Source organism: Equus asinus, chromosome 1 (genome assembly GCF_041296235.1).
Source record: "Equus asinus isolate D_3611 breed Donkey chromosome 1, EquAss-T2T_v2, whole genome shotgun sequence".
In the NCBI taxonomy this organism is placed as follows: Eukaryota; Metazoa; Chordata; class Mammalia; order Perissodactyla; family Equidae; genus Equus; species Equus asinus.
In genome coordinates, this window is record NC_091790.1 from 205,751,356 (window position 1) to 205,769,892 (window position 18,537).

At 44.7% G+C, this 18,537-nt stretch overlaps 1 protein-coding gene across 1 annotated transcript; it reads left to right on the forward strand.

Moving 5' to 3' along the window:
* Positions 1-1,294: 1,294 nt before the first annotated feature.
* HTR5A (5-hydroxytryptamine receptor 5A) lies at positions 1,295-15,464 on the forward strand. The gene is made up of 2 exons (XM_014829000.3): positions 1,295-2,653; positions 13,239-15,464. The coding sequence occupies exons 1-2, from the start codon at positions 1,913-1,915 to the stop codon at positions 13,569-13,571; spliced, it is 1,074 nt and encodes a 357-aa protein (XP_014684486.2). The 5' UTR covers positions 1,295-1,912; the 3' UTR covers positions 13,572-15,464.
* The last annotated feature ends 3,073 nt before the right edge of the window (positions 15,465-18,537 follow it).

An 18,537-nucleotide genomic window follows, 5' to 3' on the forward strand; every position in this document is an offset into this window, starting at 1 on the left:
ACGCTGCCTGCTGGCTATGCAGCTCATCCATTCCTACAGGTCATGGGCCCCTGAAACTGAATTCAGGACTGTTCAGAGCATTTTTTTTTCAAGGAAGAGGATTCATAAGTTACATCTCATTCCAATTGTTTCCATGGCTCCAAAAAGGTGATGTGCTCTAAGCAAACACAAGTCTTCCCCTTGACTAGAGCCACACAGAGCGGCACTGCACATAGGCAGCCACCATCAGCTGTTTTTAAGGGATGTTTGGTGAAGCAGCTCTGCAGATAATCTTGTATTTAAGGAATAACGTTCTCATCAACATTTCCTAACAGTGTCTTCTCCTCTGGGTCCATTAGAGGAGTTTCTCTCTTTGCAGTGCATTCTCCTGATGCTTGTCTTACTCTGTTAGAAACTGAATCTCTAACAAAACATATTTCTCATTTTCAAATACCTAAAAAGTTTCTGACCGAATTTGTGGCCAACGACTTGTAAATGTACAGGATTTCATGACACCAATTGTATGCACTTAAAAAAAAAAGCTTAATGCCAAATTACTTTCCTTTATGTAATCTCATTTTCCTTATTTTAATTTATTTTATCTTCCTATACCATGTGTCTCTTTGTGAAGTGCTTTAAATCATAACTTCTGGGTAGGAGCTTTTGATATTTTCTCAATTACTATGGGTGTGTACATGGTTCTATGTGTGTGGGGAAAGAGTTAAATGTGTCCCTTTTTTCGAGTGAGATGGAGCTTTTATAATATCTTGTATCCAACTTTTCCCTTTGCAAGAAGCAAATTTAGTAGAGCCCACTAAAGAAACTTCAGCTTTTTGTGGAGGAAAGTTCTAGTCCCAATACTTAAGTCACTTCTTGGAACAGCAGTAACTGCTCTTTTGCCTTTTCTCCTTAAAAGAAAACAGCCCTTTGAGGGAAGCACTGGGTGTTGTGTAAGAAGGAAGCCATCGCATACTGAAATCTTCCAGAGAAATCATCTTAGACCCTTAACTCGGAACACATGTACTGAAGGCAAGACCCATGGGAAGCTAAGAACCCGCTCAAAGCATCCAGACCACCCCTGGAGGGACGTGGTAGGGGGTGGCTAGAGGAACACTTCAAGGAAAGTTCATTGGTAAATTTGTTCCACGCAGGGAACTCATTTTAGGGCAAGGAGGCAGCACCATGGACAGTACCAAGGGTAGAGACGCGCTCGGGCGGAGAAAGGCGGCAGCACCATGGACAGCGCCAACGCTGCGCGCTCAGAGCTGAGAGGCGGGGAGAGGCGGCCCTATCAGCTGACGCCTTACGTAGGCTGGATCCCCAGTTTGATAAGGCAGGTCTGGGTGGGCGCGCCAGCATTCGCTCTCTGGAGCCGCAGCCCCAGACAGGGTGAGGAGGGGGAGGGGGAATAGCAGAAGGCAGGTCCCAGAAAGCAGGTGCCTGCTCGGCTTGCCCAGCACGGAGTTGAGGCTGCAGCCCGCTGTCTGGAGAAAGGCAACGCGGCGATAACTGCTCTGACGCACCAGCCCCTCTCCTGGCACCCACACGCTCCGGGGCCGCCCAGCTTCTCCCGGACTTGGGAGATGCTCGGTTCTGGCCGACAAGACTGCTGTCTCGGCGAGGTGAAGAGCCTAGGCATGTGACAGCTCAGGCGGACCCTGGCTACGAGACGCAGCCCCTGCTTCTGCTTTCCTAGCCTCTGAGGGCTTCAGACCTGGCGCGACTTGCACCCCAGCGCCCTCCCACCCGCTACACCATCTCCCACGGATGCTCACTGGCAGGAGGTTGGGGCCAGTTTCACGGGCACTCCCCAGAAACCCCGCCAGTGGTTAGAGGTTGCAAACATCCGGAGTGGCTCTGGGCGCAGTGGCCACCTTACATCTTTCTTAACGCCCCTTCGGCACGCACCCTGGGCCGGTCTCCTGACCCAGAGATGGATTTACCCGGGAACCTCACCTATCCTTCCCTCTCCGCTCCCGCCCCTTTGGAAACCAACCGCAGCCTCGAGGCAGAAGACCCGCGCCCCAGCCCGCCTCTCCTCTCTGTCTTCGGCGTGCTTGTTCTGACCTTGATGGGCTTTCTGGTAGCAGCGACATTCGCTTGGAACCTGCTGGTGCTGGCGACCATTCTCCGTGTGCGCACCTTCCATCGCGTTCCGCACAACCTGGTGGCGTCCATGGCCATCTCGGACGTGCTGGTGGCAGCTCTGGTCATGCCACTGAGCTTGGTGCATGAGCTGTCGGGGCGCCGCTGGCAGCTGGGCCGGCGGCTGTGCCAACTGTGGATCGCGTGCGACGTGCTCTGCTGCACGGCCAGCATCTGGAATGTGACGGCCATCGCGCTGGACCGCTACTGGTCCATCACCCGCCACCTGGAATACACGCTGCGCACCCGTAAGCGCGTCTCCAACGTGATGATCGCCCTCACCTGGGCGCTCTCGGCAGTCATCTCCCTGACCCCGCTGCTCTTCGGCTGGGGGGAAACCTACTCTGAGGGCAGCGAGGAGTGCCAGGTGAGCCGCGAGCCCTCCTACACAGTGTTCTCCACCGTGGGCGCCTTCTACCTGCCGTTCTGCGTGGTGCTCTTCGTATACTGGAAGATCTACAAGGCCGCCAAGTTCCGCGTGGGCTCCAGAAAGACCAACAGCGTCTCACCCTTATCCGAGGCTGTGGAGGTGGGTGTTACAGCGATCCTTAAAAATACTTTACTTGCATTTGTGCAGGCTTTATTCCCAGCACACCTCCCCCCCAGGTTTGTAGAAAGTGGAAATTTTAAGTTTCTAGGTGGGAGGGGGAGTAAAGGAGTAGACTGAGAAACAGAAAGAAATCATCAGAGACTTCCTTTGCTCTGATACGCTTAGTATCACAGAGCTAATGATGTCCTGTACCATCTCTGATGGATTACTTCCTTATACATAAAATGATGGATTTGGACCACGTAATTCTAGAGTCCTGCTTGGCTGGGAAAGTCTGTGGATCTATAACATCCTTTAGAACATCTGAAGAAGTTGGTGTCTGGGCTGCACCAGGTAGTCTTGCAGCTTCTTGCACTCAGAGCAAGGATGTTCAAGGAGGAGAGAAGGGAGGGGTGGCAACGTGGCTTGGCAGGAAGACAGCCATCCATCAGGCAAAGCAGATTAATGTTTCAAACCCAGTCTATCTTTTTCCTTGCAAATTAAAGCAACTATCTTTGCAAAATGTGATATCTTCTGGGTTACTCACTACTGTTTTGCAGCTTCTTCCTCTCCTGATGCAAGATTAAAGATGTTGCTCCCACCTGTCTCAGAGCCTGGGTTTGTTATCTGCTTCCACTGCCTTGTGCTACTTTCTGGGTCTAGCCCCACAGCCCCATCAGGCTGTAGGTGCAGCTGAGGACCACTTGTTTGCCTTCCCGAACATGAGTAAAGCTACAGGAGGAAATTAAAAATCTAAGATAGACATTCCCCAGCTCTTTACACATGGCATTTAATGTACGACAACTGCTACAGCTACAGTGAGGGCTCTTTTCTCATCTTTTCTCACCCACGCTTTCCTGCTATGTTAACTCTTAATAATCTGACGCTGTGGTTCAAGATTCAGGAACTATATAAGAATGGGATCCATTGGATGTGTAGACTGCCCCTCCCCTTCCCAATTCATTGCCAAGGATGATCCCTTGAACTTAATTCACATATTTAAGTTAGATCAGAAACCTATGCTGCACCCCCCCCCCACAACTTTGTGTTATTGGCTGTGAGACAACAAAGTAAATTCAATTAAATGTACATGTGCTTGGTGGAAGGGGTAAAAGAATGATAAAGACATCAACTTCAGGGCCAGGCCTGTGGCCTAGTGGTTAAATTTGGCATACTCTGCTTCAGTGGCCCAGGTTTGGTTCCCAGGCACAGACCTACACACCACTTGTAGGCGGCCATAGTATGGCAGTGACCCACATACAAAATAGGGGAAGATTGGCACAGATGTTAGCTCAAGGTGAATCTTCCTCAAGCAAAAAAAAAAAAAAAAAAAAAAAGAGGAAGATTGGCAACAGATCTTAGCTCAGCGCAAATCTTCCTCAGCAAAAAAACAAAAAAAAAAGACATCACCTTTGCCCATGAAGAGTTCAGTTTTTTGCGGGAGATAAACACCTACTATGAGCTCTGTATATGACTGTTTTCTAGAGTCAGTAGCTAATTCCAACCATGACTAATCAATCCAGCTTAAAGTAAGCAGAGGTGTAGGAAGGCATAATTCTAGAAGAAAGAAGGAAAAGAGGATCAGAGGCTACTTGTCCTTTTATCTAGAACAATGGTCTCAACCAGGGGTGGTTTTGTCCCCCAAGGAAGACTTGGAATGTCTGGAGATTTTTCTGATTATCAAGACTTGGGGGAGGGTACTAATGGCATCTAGCATGTAGAGTCCAGAGATGCTACCAAAAATTGTGCCAGGCACAGGAGAGCCCCCACAACAAAGAATTATTCAGGCAAAAATGTCCATAGTGCCAAATTTGGGAAACCCTGATTATTCGATTTCTAAACTGAACAAGGAGTGCTGACTGGTAAGAGAGGGAACACACTGCCTGGAATGACCATGTGTGTGAGCACCCACCCCAATTCCAGGTCAGGCACAAGAGGACCTGCCACCTTCAAGGGCCCTCCTTCAGTGGGTCCCCTTCTCCCGGGGCGCTTATCCAGGTAAACACACATTACAGTCAGTACCAAACACACTGTAAAAGGGAAAAGCAATTACAATTCTGTCTCTGAGGGGCTCTCGCTGCTCTGCTTTGAAGACAGCGGAACAAAGCATTGTCACATCTTTGTGCTTTTATATATTTTTTTGCACTGTTTCATTTTCTCTGCCAGCTAAGATTCAAAATTAGTCCCTTGGCTTTGCAATGCCTCTAAGTGACCCAGAGCTCTGCATTTAATATGGGGCTGCCTCTGTCCTCATGTTACTGTGAAGGGTTAATTGCAAACCAGACTTCCTGATTTCTCTATGGTAGTAGGTGTCAAAATTTCTAAATACGGTTCTACTGCCAACTAGCTGTGTTACCTAGGGAAACACAACCCTTCTTCTCTGTTTTTTCATCCACTGAGTTTTATTCAAAGGTACTGAAAGCCTCACATATGTCAGACACTGATGTGGGAACTGCCACGCGCGAGAGAGAGGACTCATCCTTGCCAGAAGATGATGAGGCCACTCCTAAAGATTGGAAATGAAAAGACGAAGCTGAGTTTATTGCTCACTAGAGTGTAAGAGAACTATGGTCCTTGGGCACAATCTCTCTGAGCAGAGCAGAACACTGATCAGAGAGGGCGTTTTTTCAAGTGCAGAGTTCAGGGATAGGTGGACTCTCCGGGGTGTAAGTGGGTTGTCATCACCGGTATGTGTGAGCAGCTTTGTTGATTGGTTGCTACACCGATGGGAGTTCATTAGAATGAGTCCACCCTGGTTGCCTGACTTGCAGAAGTGAGGGACTGACACTGACAGGTTGGTTTGCAAAAGCCAGTCCACTGAGATGAATTGTCCTTGATTGACAGAGTAAGTTTCAGGCTGGTTCTAGGTTACAGACACTCAGCTTGCCCCCGGTTTGTGGGAACACTGAGCTCTCAGTCCTCCGCTCTTAGTCCTCATTCAGCCAAAGCTTCAAGAGAGACCCTCAAGGATTGTCCAGATCTTTGCCACTGCTGTTGGTTCTCCTTGAAGATGAAATTTCACCTGTCAATGTCTGATATTCAGAGTGCACTTTGATCAACATGATTTTGAATCATTTGTCAGGACGATACTGTGCAGAAGAATTTAAAGCTCTGGGCAACAGACATCGAACAACTCTGAGACAAAGTACAACCAGAAGTATTACAAGAAGAGATTGGAAGATCTCCCCAGTTATGACCCAAGATTTTCCAGTCCTGATCAAGAAAGCGGGTCCCAAAGTTTCACTGTGTCTATCTGAGATAGCAAGGTTGCCTTTTCTTTTAGCTTAAAAGCAGATTGTTTTGCCTTACCTGTAGTGTTAGTCCAGGTGCAGCAAGGAGTGTAAGCTATGGGGTAGTCACCTCCCTGATTGGCCGAAAGAAAATCTGAGGTGATTCTGTTAGTCAGGACTACTTGGGTTACCACGTTTAAACTGGTTTGTTGTGCCCCCAGTGCACAGGCTGTATAATTTACTGTGTCACTCAAGCTAGGCATTCTTTACTATGTCAACCATTTTTAAAAAAATGAAAACCTTAGGTTGTCTAATTCCTGTGGATGCGATAACTGTTCTGAGGAATCTTTCTTGAAAGCATTTTATCCTTTTGGACTCTTTGTAAGGAGATATTTAGTCCTTGGGATGTCCTAACTAGCAGCCCTACTGAACAACCAACCTTGGTTCTGGATTGACATTAAAAAGCCTGACTTCAGCACAGGGTAAAGAACCCAGGAGCTGTACAAAAGATGTGATCAACTTTAAAGAAGTTGTAGGTATGTCATCTGCGAATATTGTCAAGAAGGTCCCTTCTTCATGTGGTCATCTGCTTGTTCTTGGGTTAGCATTCAACATCCATGCTTCTGCTTCTGGACATTCTCTGAAGGACCTCAGTTTAGGATTATTTCACGTGGCATCAAGGCACCGAGTAATTCACATTTGTTTTTCAGTTTTAAACAATACCTGAGGAAGGTGTTTCTATAGCAAGTTACATAAGTGAATTACTTGGAAACGTATCAATTATTAGTTTATATACCTTCTCTTCTATTTTGTCAATTTTATATGCCCTAGAAAGGACCACGGTTCAGTCATTGAATGATTTGGCTTCTGTGAAGAAATCGGACTTTATGAGAGGGACTGGACTATTTATTGCATATGTTGCAAATCAAATCTTGTATTGTCCTCTTTGTTTTTAATATAATACTCATCAACAAACAATAGTAAGTTGGAATTTGGTACTAGGGTATCAATTTCTGTTTGATGCAGAGACACTTCTTCAATTTCAGAAAGACAATCATGAGATTTTCCTTCATTGGCTAAGGAATATACAGTGCTGGATCAGGAGTGTTAAACCAGTGGGTAGTAAGAAGAGAAGGAGAAAGTGACAATGAATTATAATTAATCAACTAGTAGGAAAACGTTGGGTGGTTTTGGTTAGCAAAGAAGATTTACCATGAATGGTAACATAAGATTTAAAGGCTTAATATTAGCTCTGAAGATGTGTTGACTAATTTAATTGATGTCTGTAATTTCTCTGAAGCAAGGAAGTAAAGCCTTGATGCCTGAATTAAGAGGCGGGCTTCAATAGGCAATAGTTCTGTGATAGGTGCCGTGTTTTCTATTTAATCCACCTAGAGCACAGCCCAGAATTTTTATATTTGTACAAAAAAGGCAGATTCATGACAACAGAGGAAAAATCAATCTGAACTCTTAGACATTATACTCCAATTAATCTGTCCATCTGTGGTATCTTCTGTCCATGAGGACTCTAGGACCACTGCTATTTCTTTAGTAATGTCTTGAATCATACACAGTATAGGTATTTTTCTGCATAGATCAGCTACAATCTGATCATGTATAAGGGCTGCAGTGTATTTCATCTGGAAGCAGATGCTATGTATTAAATTTGTAGGTATGTTACAGAAACTAAAGAAGTATTCTTCTGATAATGACCCTGAAAAATGAGTTACAAGTTGGCACAGAGGGTTGTTAAAGATTTTCACTGCTCGAATTTTTCTAATAAAGTTTACTTTCCCTCAAGCCTTTTAAAATTTACTATATAGCCACAGACTTGTCTTTCATGATCTTCTTTCAACATCTGGTATAACCAATCATTTTTTTGAAGAAGTCCTCTTCTCTGTTTTTATTTTTTTTAAACTTGTTAAAAGTCAATTTGCTTGTTTCCTTTCCAGACAACTTTACAATTTTAGGCTGAAGGATCTGTTGTTCTATAAGGATGGGGATAATGGTAGTTGTAGTGACACCTATATAAATAAGAAAGCTGTATTGTTGTACATCTGTCATTATAGACAATTCCCCTTGGAAGTTCAGAAGGATAGGAAATGGTTGGGTGATAGTATGTCCCTTGGAGTGACCTCATTGGACAGATTTTAGATAGTTGCCATTTTGAGTTGACGTTGATTCTTTCAAGGATTCTTCTGCTGGCAATATTTGCAGGGGTCCTTACCTAGGCCCCCCAATCTTTGAGAACAGAGGTCCTTTGGGATGTTTTACCTAGAGAGCCGTATCTTGTATTGATTTCTAGTTTATTTGCTTTCTAAGGACACTTCTGGAAATGTCTAGCCCCGTAACGGATATTTTCCAAATTGGCAACTTCACATTTCAATTTATTTTTTCTTATTGAATTCCCTAGTTCGGGTTTGAGCCCATTTACAGGAAGACAGGACAAGACTCTATCCTTCTGCTGTTGAGTTTACACCAGAATACTGCTTCAAAGTTTTCTGAAGTCTATTTTCTGTCTTTTGTTTGGTTTACAATTTTGAATCTATTCAATCTTCTCTTTAAGCAAAAGCTTCTGAAATGGGCTTATGTAATGCATTCTATATTTTTATATTTTAAATTTTCACAGTTGCGTTATATAACTTTTTTAATCCTTCCACTTTTAAGCATTTTTCCCCATCTGAGGGAGATTTCAATGAATTTAGCTGTCTGCTACAGATCTGCAGCCCAGGACAAGAAGAGTTTTGTTCAATACTCGAACAAAGTTCTAAATTCTGTAACCACTTTTTGCCCTTCTCCCTAAAGTTTAGGAAAATTCTTGATTATGGCCTTTAGCTTAGCTCTAGACCGGGGTTTAAATGAAGTTCTATAGATTTGCCTTCTTGTCTGGTAATTTTACAATGTGATTTTATGTACACTAAGACACTATCGGTTACAAATGCTGGGGTAACAGAATACAGAGAGCGAGAAGAGCCCAGGGGAGCTGCTCGGAGCTCACACTGTTGTTGAGACTGAGGCACCATGCTGCAGGTTGAAGGGAAGCTGGAGTTAGGGGCCCAGCGAAGGCACCTGTGATCCAAGCATCCTGGGATAGGTCTTCAAGGTGATGTCAGTGGACGCTCCAGAACTGTCCAAGGACGATACAAACACCACACAGCATCTGAAATAAAAAAGTCAAAGCCAAATTTACTGCTCGTTACAGTAAGAGAAAGCTGTACTTGTCAGACACCTTCTCCATGAGCAAAGGAGAATGCTGATCATCTATGAGGACTGGGGACAGTGTGGAGTTCAGGGCCCGGAGGACATTCAGAGCAGCTGCGAGCTGACAGCTTTCATAAAGTGGGCTTACTTGGTGAGACTGTTGTTGGTTGATTGGTGCTCAGAGGTGTGTTTATTGGGGCGGGTCCTACCAACTGGCTGACTTTCAGAAGTGAGGGCTGACGCCAGTTGGTTGGTTTGCAAGTGTATATCCACAGAGCTGCATTGTCCTTGATCAACTGAAGAGATGTAAACAAGTCACAAGGCTCCTGTTACCATAGCTACAGAAGAATCAGTCTTTTCCTAAGTTTGTGGAAACGCTTTTATTGTTCTCCTCGTGGAGCCCTCCCTTAATGTATAAGACCATTTCTAGGTTGAAAATCCTGTTTCATCCATCCATCTCCCCTTCTGACAATAGCCTGGTCTAATCTGCGAATCACCTGAAACCACTTTTCCAAAGTAAGCGTCTTCATCCTTTAATTTCTGTACCCACAACTGATGGTAATCTATCGATTATCTGTGATATTAACAGGGAGGTGGAGCAGAATAGTTAGAGGAAATAAAAGAACATGCCAGATTTATGATTAACTAGGAAATAGTTATTTAGCACAAATAAGAATGAGAAGTCTAACACACAGGTACATGTTCCCCAAAGAACTCCTTTATGGGGAGAGAGAATGCTAACTGGTCACTTAGAAAATGTTTATATGTGACACTTAAATGGTGAGGCGTGTGCTGTAAATGATCCAGCATTACAAAGATTATTAGGAAAAGTCTAATTTGGCTTGGATGGTCACTTTTTTTTGCCCTACTACCTCTCTTCCTGTGAATCTATTAATAAGCATGTTGCGTAATTGACGGAGTGGTTAATAGAGTGTTTTCTCCAGACTCGATTAAGTGCTTTATTGCCGTCATTGATTAGTGGACAGCAAAGAGCTAAGGAGTCTATAAGCCAGCCACAGGGGAAGCAGCCACATCTACCTTTTAAAGACATCAGCACCTGGAAACTCGCCAAAAACAAAGACCCCGTCTCAACTGGAGCCACTGTTGCCCCAGAGGAACCACTTTAAATCAGTGACGCTCTTCCTTCTGTCAAGCGAGTTGGTGTTGAATGCTGCACCAAACGACGGCCCAGTAGAATGATCAACATTTCACATCAAGATCCTGGAAGAATGTGCTTTTCTGAAAAACACGGAGTTCCACGACTAACCTATAAGAAATTCCTGACTCAAAGCAAACCGTAAAAAGAAAGTATTCAGAAAAAAATGTATTTAATTTGAATTCAAGGTAGAATCCTAAGGGGTGGAAGAAGACCTGGTGGAGCATTAAAAGAATTGTTAAAAAAATGAATTTAGAATCTTTGCTGGAAAGGGGCCCCATGAATGTGGGCTCCCCAACTGCCACACTAAGAGCTCAGTGAATATAACGCCTGTGCGCACACATTTAGCTGAAACACGCTCCTGACACGAGAGAAATCATCCTCAGGATCTATAAATAAAACTGGGAACTCTTTAAGAGTACGCTTTACTCAACGTTCGAACTATCGTTCAGCAGAGAGTTCTTTCAGATGCAGTGGATGCGTGCTATATTTGGGTATAGCTCATCCTTCATAAGAAGCCAGGTAAACTACACTGGAAGAATCCAACATTTTATAGTACAACTGCCAAGTGCCCATACAAGCAGGCCTTCTCTCAGGGCACTAAACATTCCTTTACAGGGACCACGATTCCCTGTATATAAAGGGAGCCCTTATAATGCTTGGGCTCCCTCTCCTAAGACCAATTTTTATAGAAATATTCAAATCCTACAGTTAAATGTGGGTCACACACCTGGATAACAAAACAACCATGGTGATCGTGTGTCTCTGAGATGAATGATGAGTTACTGTGCTCCATTCTGGTATGGCAACCCCTTTGGATATAGGTCAGGACTGGATCTGAGTGTACGCAGAGTCCCAAAGAAGGCAGATATTCTCAGCATCAGTCATTAGGAAAGAAGATGGCTACCCAGAATGGAAACCTTGTAACTTTTCCCACTATGCAATAGAAAACTCCTACAAACAAATAGAATGTGCAGCATTGGTGGGGGAGGTATATCTCATCCTTTATAGAAGGCTGGCCTTACACTGGTAGTCCCATTGTGAGGCTCATTGTGTCTTGCAACTGGAATTTGAGTATATAAAGCACCTAGCATGGGCTTCTGGAATCCATCTGAAAAGGCTATTGACCACAAGGAGGGCAGACAAGGAGTGAGGATAGGAGAGATTGGCTGGTTCCCAAAGATAAGCATATCTCAAAAGCCAGAATATCTAGGTGTCTGTTGCTGTATTTATTTCTACTGTTATCCCAGTGACTTTGATAAAGTCTAGTTTCAATGCTTCACCTTTCCAGCTTTGCTGGAGAGAATTAAGGGGTGGTCGCAAGGGAGTCACAACCCCGAGGGGCCAGTGTTACCAGTGAAAAAGTGCTGAGAGGAAGGAGAATTTCTAGGAGATTTAAGAGTCAGGACCAAATTTTCCCTTCCATTGCCGTCTTTGGAAAATGGGAGAAAAAGCTTTTCCTGATGCCTTTTTGGGATTGAGTTTTATTAAGGAAATTGGTAGGTTTTCCTGTTTTCTTTATGCTGAAAAATGAAGCTAAATGTTGTGTTTGTATTTCTATAAACGAGTTCCCTGCAATGCATCCCCAGATGTGCACTCCTGAAATAAGAAAGGTAACTGTGGCTCCATCTGGGGTAAGACTGGGGTACCGAAGGACAGGCTGTCCCTTCTCATTTTATGTATGTTTTTAAGGGTTGCAGTATTATGGACTATTTCTTTCCATGTTTATAATCTTCTTTTTAATTGTACAATACTTGGTGTTTCACTGTTTCTCAAATAAATGACAGGAAGGCTATCATACAAATTTGATAATTCTTACATCAACTAACATTCCCTTAATGGTAGTGTTCCTATTTACATTCAGTTACTCCGTATGATAGATAAGTCAATTCCTTTTGCCTCCAATTTATAGAAGTAGCCACGACCTGGTTAAGCGGGTTAGGTTAACAAGAGAGACCTTCTGACCTAGTCCATCGCCGGAAAGCTTGTGTTCTGCTTGAGAGCGAGCTGTGTGATTCTCCTTTTCCAAAGCACTGGGGTCACAGGAGGCTAGAGTTGGGAAGAATAATATTTAATGTCAAAGTAGGCTCACCCGCCAGCGAACGAGTGAATGACCCAGAAACTGTCCTGAATTTTGAGTGGATCCATTAATTTGCTAACTTAGTAAATATGTCCACTGTGATTTCTTCAGATTTAGGCTGCCTCATCATCAGACACTCCTCAGTTCACATCCCCAAAGATCTAAAAAAGGACTGGAATGGAGGGAAGAGCTTCCTTTCCCAGGAATTCCACTTCCTTAGAGAAGGGACCTGAAACTGGAGAGCCTGATTCTGTGGGAACCTGCCCCCCAGTCGACTTGGGAGCTCCCAAGTAAAGAGACCCTAAGAGTCTGGAGTCTCTGTTTTCCATAAATGTGGGGGAGGGGAAGAACACAGAATAAACCCAGAAAGAGATAAACATGTTGGTGAGTGAACTGTCCCAAACAGTAAAATATGTTCTGGAAGCACAGCAGTGGGAACCTTACACGAGAAGAAAATTTCTAGAAAATTCTAACATTTTGGAGGGGATTCACATGAACATGGGAAGTTATAAAGATTTCGGAAAATCGAGTCCTAAGTATAAGGGGTTTGGTAAGGATTTAGCACACTTTCGATTGCTGGTGCCTCTTTGTCACTCAGCTGTATATACTGGGTGACCTGCTTATTTCTGTTGTTCCCTGTTGAACAGACAGCAATGGGGAACCCAGCTTCATCACGTGTATTATGGAGGCTCCCGTTTTCCTTCCATTTCTAAGATGTAAGCAGACGCCCAGCTCCGTCACCACGTTTTCATAGCCGAGGGTGAACCCCACAGGCTGCCATATTCTCCCACCCGACAAACGAGGACTTTCTCTGAAGCAGATGTGTGGGACCCAGGCGTCAGGGGTTAGGTTCAGCCCACTGTACCTGGCAGGCATAAAGAGGTGGCTCTTCATGAAGCTTCTGCTCTTCTTTTCCAGGTGAAGGCCTCTGATCAGCAGCCTGAGATGGTGTTCACCGTCCGCCACGCCACTGTCACCTTCCAGACCGAAGGGGACTCATGGAGGGAACAGAAGGAGCAGAAAGCTGCCCTAATGGTGGGCATCCTCATTGGGGTGTTTGTGCTCTGCTGGATTCCCTTCTTCACCACGGAGCTCATCAGCCCCCTCTTCTCCTGCGACATCCCCGCCATCTGGAAGAGCATTTTCCTCTGGCTAGGCTACTCCAACTCCTTCTTCAACCCCCTGATCTACACAGCTTTCAACAAGAACTACAACAGCGCCTTCAAGAACTTCTTTTCTAGGCAACACTGAGCATAAGGCCCGGGATAAGAAGGAGTTATTCCCATAACTCAGTGAAATTTCCAGTTTAATCTGTTCCCCGTCCCCACCCAGCAGCCACATGGGACAGACAAACCCTTAAAGCTATCCAGGGTCTTCTGCAGAACTAACCAGCCTCACTTCCTCCTCCTAGGCAGGAATGGGAGTCTCCACGGGCAGTTTTGGTGACCTCATTTATCTACTATTCCTCACTCTACACCTAAAAGCCACGGACTTTGCCTACAAAGTGCTCTTTCCTCTCCAAAACCCACTCCAGCATGGTTATCGTCCTTGTCCCAGAGAAGTCAACGAGGCAGATGAGAGGGAGGAGATGACCAATATGGGCAGGTTGAGAATGGATAGGAAAGAATGAACAAGAAGTCATAATGGAACATCTGGGCCTGGGAAACCATCATTCCGGGTTTTCTAGAATAGTCCACATTCAAATATTTCATTCTATGGTCCTGGTAAGTACACCCTGATACTTATTGTGTAAGTCCCAAAATTTGGCCACAAAATATTGTCTCCAAACATATTAAAGTACAAAACTAAGTTTGCAAAACCAGTAAATATTGGCTTTACGGTTTTATTTATGGCTAACACACACACACACACACACACACACACACAAAACTACGGAGGGGGCAAATGTTCCCATTGGCAAGTTTATTCTGAAATGCAACCCATCAGCTTGGAAAAAAGGAACTAAAAGTCCCGTCAAATGTCTCCTTCCCTTTTGAAGCAACTGTTCACAAACAATAGAAAAATCTGCTAGTTTCACGGAATCTGTCAAGCTTGCTTATTTGCTATGAGTTTCGTTCGTATGAAATTTATTCAAATGTTGCTGCACCAGGAACTTTGTCCTTGGATCCTGAGATGGGAGGAAAATAATTATCGTGAAGTTCTTGACTTCTTAAAGATAGTTTCATAACCAAGGACTATGAAGGCACATTCACCAAACACGTGCACTTTAAGGGGATCGTTGGCTAATTTGCTGATTGCTACTTTTGTACAGGTATGTGAACGCCTGCTATGAGGCCAACGCTCATGACTAATGAGAATGGCAGAAATACGGTAAACCGTGGCCTCAGTCCTCTGCAAGTTGACACCTTTATATAATTGGCGAGGCAAGACGGTTAAGTGATGGTGCAGCCTTTACATGATCATGTAACACCCAGGCCATCACACAAACTTTCAAAAGATCTTGGGTAATAAAACTGCCTGTGGTCGGTTATATCCCTGATTCTTTGAGTGCACAAATTAAAAAGTTATGCATTATAATAATCTTTGAATTATTATAATACATGTAATGTACCTGTATTATATTGTATATAATAAATTATATCAATTAAGATTTCAAACATAGGAGAATTGCATTCGAGTTCTTGGTTTGAAGTTTAGTCTCATATTTACTGCAAAGATGGTCTTCATTCAAAGCACGTGCACAGCTCGTGGTACTGGGACCACGGTGCTGAAGGCAGACGTCTCACCCAGGCACTGCAGCGAATTCATGGAGGAATTTATTTGGAAACGTCCTTAGATTTTTCTTCTTTCTGTGTATATCACTTGAAGTGCCAAACCCACAAATATTTTAAAATACAGACTGTTCACTTCCTCAAGTTACCTCCCATACTATTACTTGGAACCAAAGAGACCGCCCAGTGCAGCTGTATCTCGTGTTGTACCAAGGAAGGTGCTTCTAGAACCTTGTGAAGCACCTCTGGCAGAGAAGGAGACACTCGGACATGGGGATCTGGAGGTATGACATCAGAATCAAGGGTAAAGTTCTTAAACGTCCACTCTATTGGAAAGTCCATGTGCAAACTTTCGTTCTACTCCAAAATTTCAGTGTTTGTCTTATTATTAAAAAAAAATTTATTTCCTCTAAACTTTTCAGTAAAGTGAAGTTTTTGGAAGATGCGCCACATCTGTCTAGCGGCTTCAAATGCTCCTTGACTCCCCCTGGATGCTGTACACCTTGTGGAGAAAGATGTTATTATAATTCTAATTTCAATCTCCTACTGAGGTTATTAGTAATATTTTCATAAGATGAATGAATCCCTTTACTCTCTTTATTCAATATGTATTTAGCGCTTCCCAGATGTCACTTAAAATATGCATCATATAAAATATACTCTACATATGCTACTTACAGCAAGAAACACTGTCTACAAGAAGGAAGAAGTGGCAATTAATGGATTATTTTGCTTCCACTTCAATACCCAAATTGTTTATGACTAGGTAAGAAATATTACAAGATCCAAATGTCGATTGAACTTGGGTGTCTAGTGTGCAATTCAAATGTCTGTGAAACGCTTTTGTTTACTTTTGTCTGCTAGCACTTTATCAGGTAAGCAATTAACATGAATCATAAACAGAAAGTAACTGCTCAAAGCATCAGCCCCTATTCCTCGTGCCATGTTGTCATAACCACCTTTGTTAGACGGAGTGCTTAGAGAAGGCAGGAGGATTCCTAGCAAATCCTCTATATAGGGCAAACTTTCCTATGCCCTTTATTTCAGCTCCAGTAGAACATGTTAATAAAATGACTCCGCCTACTGTGCTGATAAAGGGAAGATACCTGAGGTCAACTCCTATTCCACTAACGCATCAGTCACACCACTTTCGGCAAAGTGCGCTGTGCTACCCTTCCCTTCCCATCTTCTGTGAAATGAGGGGCTTGCGATTCTCTCCGATGCCTCATAATAAGCTTCTCTAGATGATCCCTCTGCAAACACGCTGCTGGTGGAAGGATGGTGCTCTGCTTGCGAGGCTGGAACTGAGGCTGCAGACTGCATTCTGCTTTACCAGCTCCTTCCTGTCTGTCAGGCTCTGCCCTGGGGGCGCCTAGAGAGGAGACACAAGTCAGTATGAGGCCTTTTCCCCTCTCCACCCGTCACACGGCAAGAAGGCTCCTGACCACAGCTGCTGAGACCCAAAATCCACCTAATTTCTAGACTTCACACTCCACACACTTACTTAGTCATATTTTGTGCACAGAGGTGGTGCCTCTGGCCGCACACTGGATGTTTCTGGGAACAGGAATGAAGAGTGTCAGGTCTCTCACCCCTAGACGGGCAGAACTTAGAGTGGTGGCGTTCAATACATGTCACTTCAGTCTTGTAGTCTCTATCTTCTCTGCTGGAAACTGAAGTTGGGGGGTGTTATGGGCTGAATTGCGTCTCCCCAGAATTCACGTGTTGAAGTTCTAACACCTAGCGGCTCAGAATATGACTGCTTGGGGCATAGGGCCTTCAAAAGGTGATAAAGTGAGGTCATAAGGGTGGGCCCTGATCCAAGCTGACTGGTGTCCTTATAGGAAGAGGAGGTGAGCACACAGACACACACAGAGAGACGACCATGTGAGGACACAGGGCGAAGACAGCCATCCACACCCCAAGGAGAGAGGCCTCAGAAGGACCCAACCCTGCTAACACCTTGATCTCAGACTTCCAGCCTCCAGGACTGGGAGACGATAAACTCCTTTTGTTTAAACTGCCTGTCTGTGGTGCTTTGTTAAGGCAGCCCGAGCACACTAACACAGGAATTTATCCCACCGGCGAGGGTGGCAGGTCAGATGCCACAAGCTGCCTTCCCGACATGCTACAAGCCGGAGCTTCAGTGCGAGCGGAAGGAAAGGCGGTCTGCTCCACAAAGGCAGACAACCGAGAGCCTACTGTCAGCACGAGACAGGCTACCTGCCGCCCACAGCAGGTGCGCCTTGGTCCTGAACAGGCGCATTATTCGGGGGACAGAGGTCCTGGCCCCGGATTGGAGAAGGTGGGCTGGAGGGGGTGGGGGCAGAGGAGTGAGAGGGGCCGTCTCTCACCTGGCTTTTCTCCTCCTTCTCCCTGCTCCTCGAGGTGGGGGGTTTCCCCCTGGACACACAGTTCTTCGCACAGCCAGACTACAGGGCAGGCAGGACAGATAACAGACAACATGGACAGCTGCCCCCGCTGATCTGGCATCAGCAAGAACCACTCCATTAACAAATACATTCCTTTATTATTTTACAACAAAAGCGGCTGTCTTTTGGTGTCACCAAATATGGTCTTTTAGAATCTTTTTGACAATGTACAGTTTGCCCTATGAGCTTAAATTTCTTCCTCTATTTTAGGAGCAACCCAATGTTCTGATAAGGTCAAAGGGAGGAGGGATCTTGGGAAATAACTCAGCCGTGCAGGGTGACGTTGCACAAGTGCAGCTGGAGAACGAGCCCGTCAGTTAACTCACAGCCGCCTGTGAGGGGCCGAAAGTACCAGCCCAGCTGCTCTAGCCCTTTAGCTGTGGTTTTAAATAAGGCCAACAGGTGAACAGGAGAGATAAGTGGGCCAGTGGGTTCTTAGTGTCGCTAAAAATATGGTGAAAAACAGGAATTTAGAGATGATTCTGTGTGTGTGTGTGTGTGTGTGATTTACAGAAAATGTACATGGCTGCAAAATTTACCAGCCAGCTAGAGGGCTCCAGGCTGTGTGAGTCTAAAACCAACCAAGAAGCAGAAGATGCAGCAGCTCTCTGTACAGCAGCAGCTTCAGCACCTTCAGGCTGGTCTCTAATTCTGCTCACTAATGCGTCCCTCTCTCTCTCTCTCCTGGATTTTCCTATGCTCCTCCGCTTGGCTGTTCATCCCTTCAAGCGCCGATGTTTTACCCGCAGAAGCTTTAGATCTGTTATAATACCTGGTGGGTATTGCAGTATTGTTTATCGTCACGGCTTCCCTAATCTTGTTAAATGCTATTTTCCAGCTGAACTTTACGATCAACTTGTCTGGCTCCAGATAAAACGTTGTTGGCCTTTTTATTTGGATTGTGTTAAATGCCTAAATTAACTTAAAGACAGTCGTCTTTATGATGCTGAGTCATCCTATCCAAGAACAAGGGATGTCTTTTATTAGATTTTAATATATTCATTCCTTACCACTCCTTAACCCAGCCCGCCTTGTCTCCCACCTCTGCAAAAT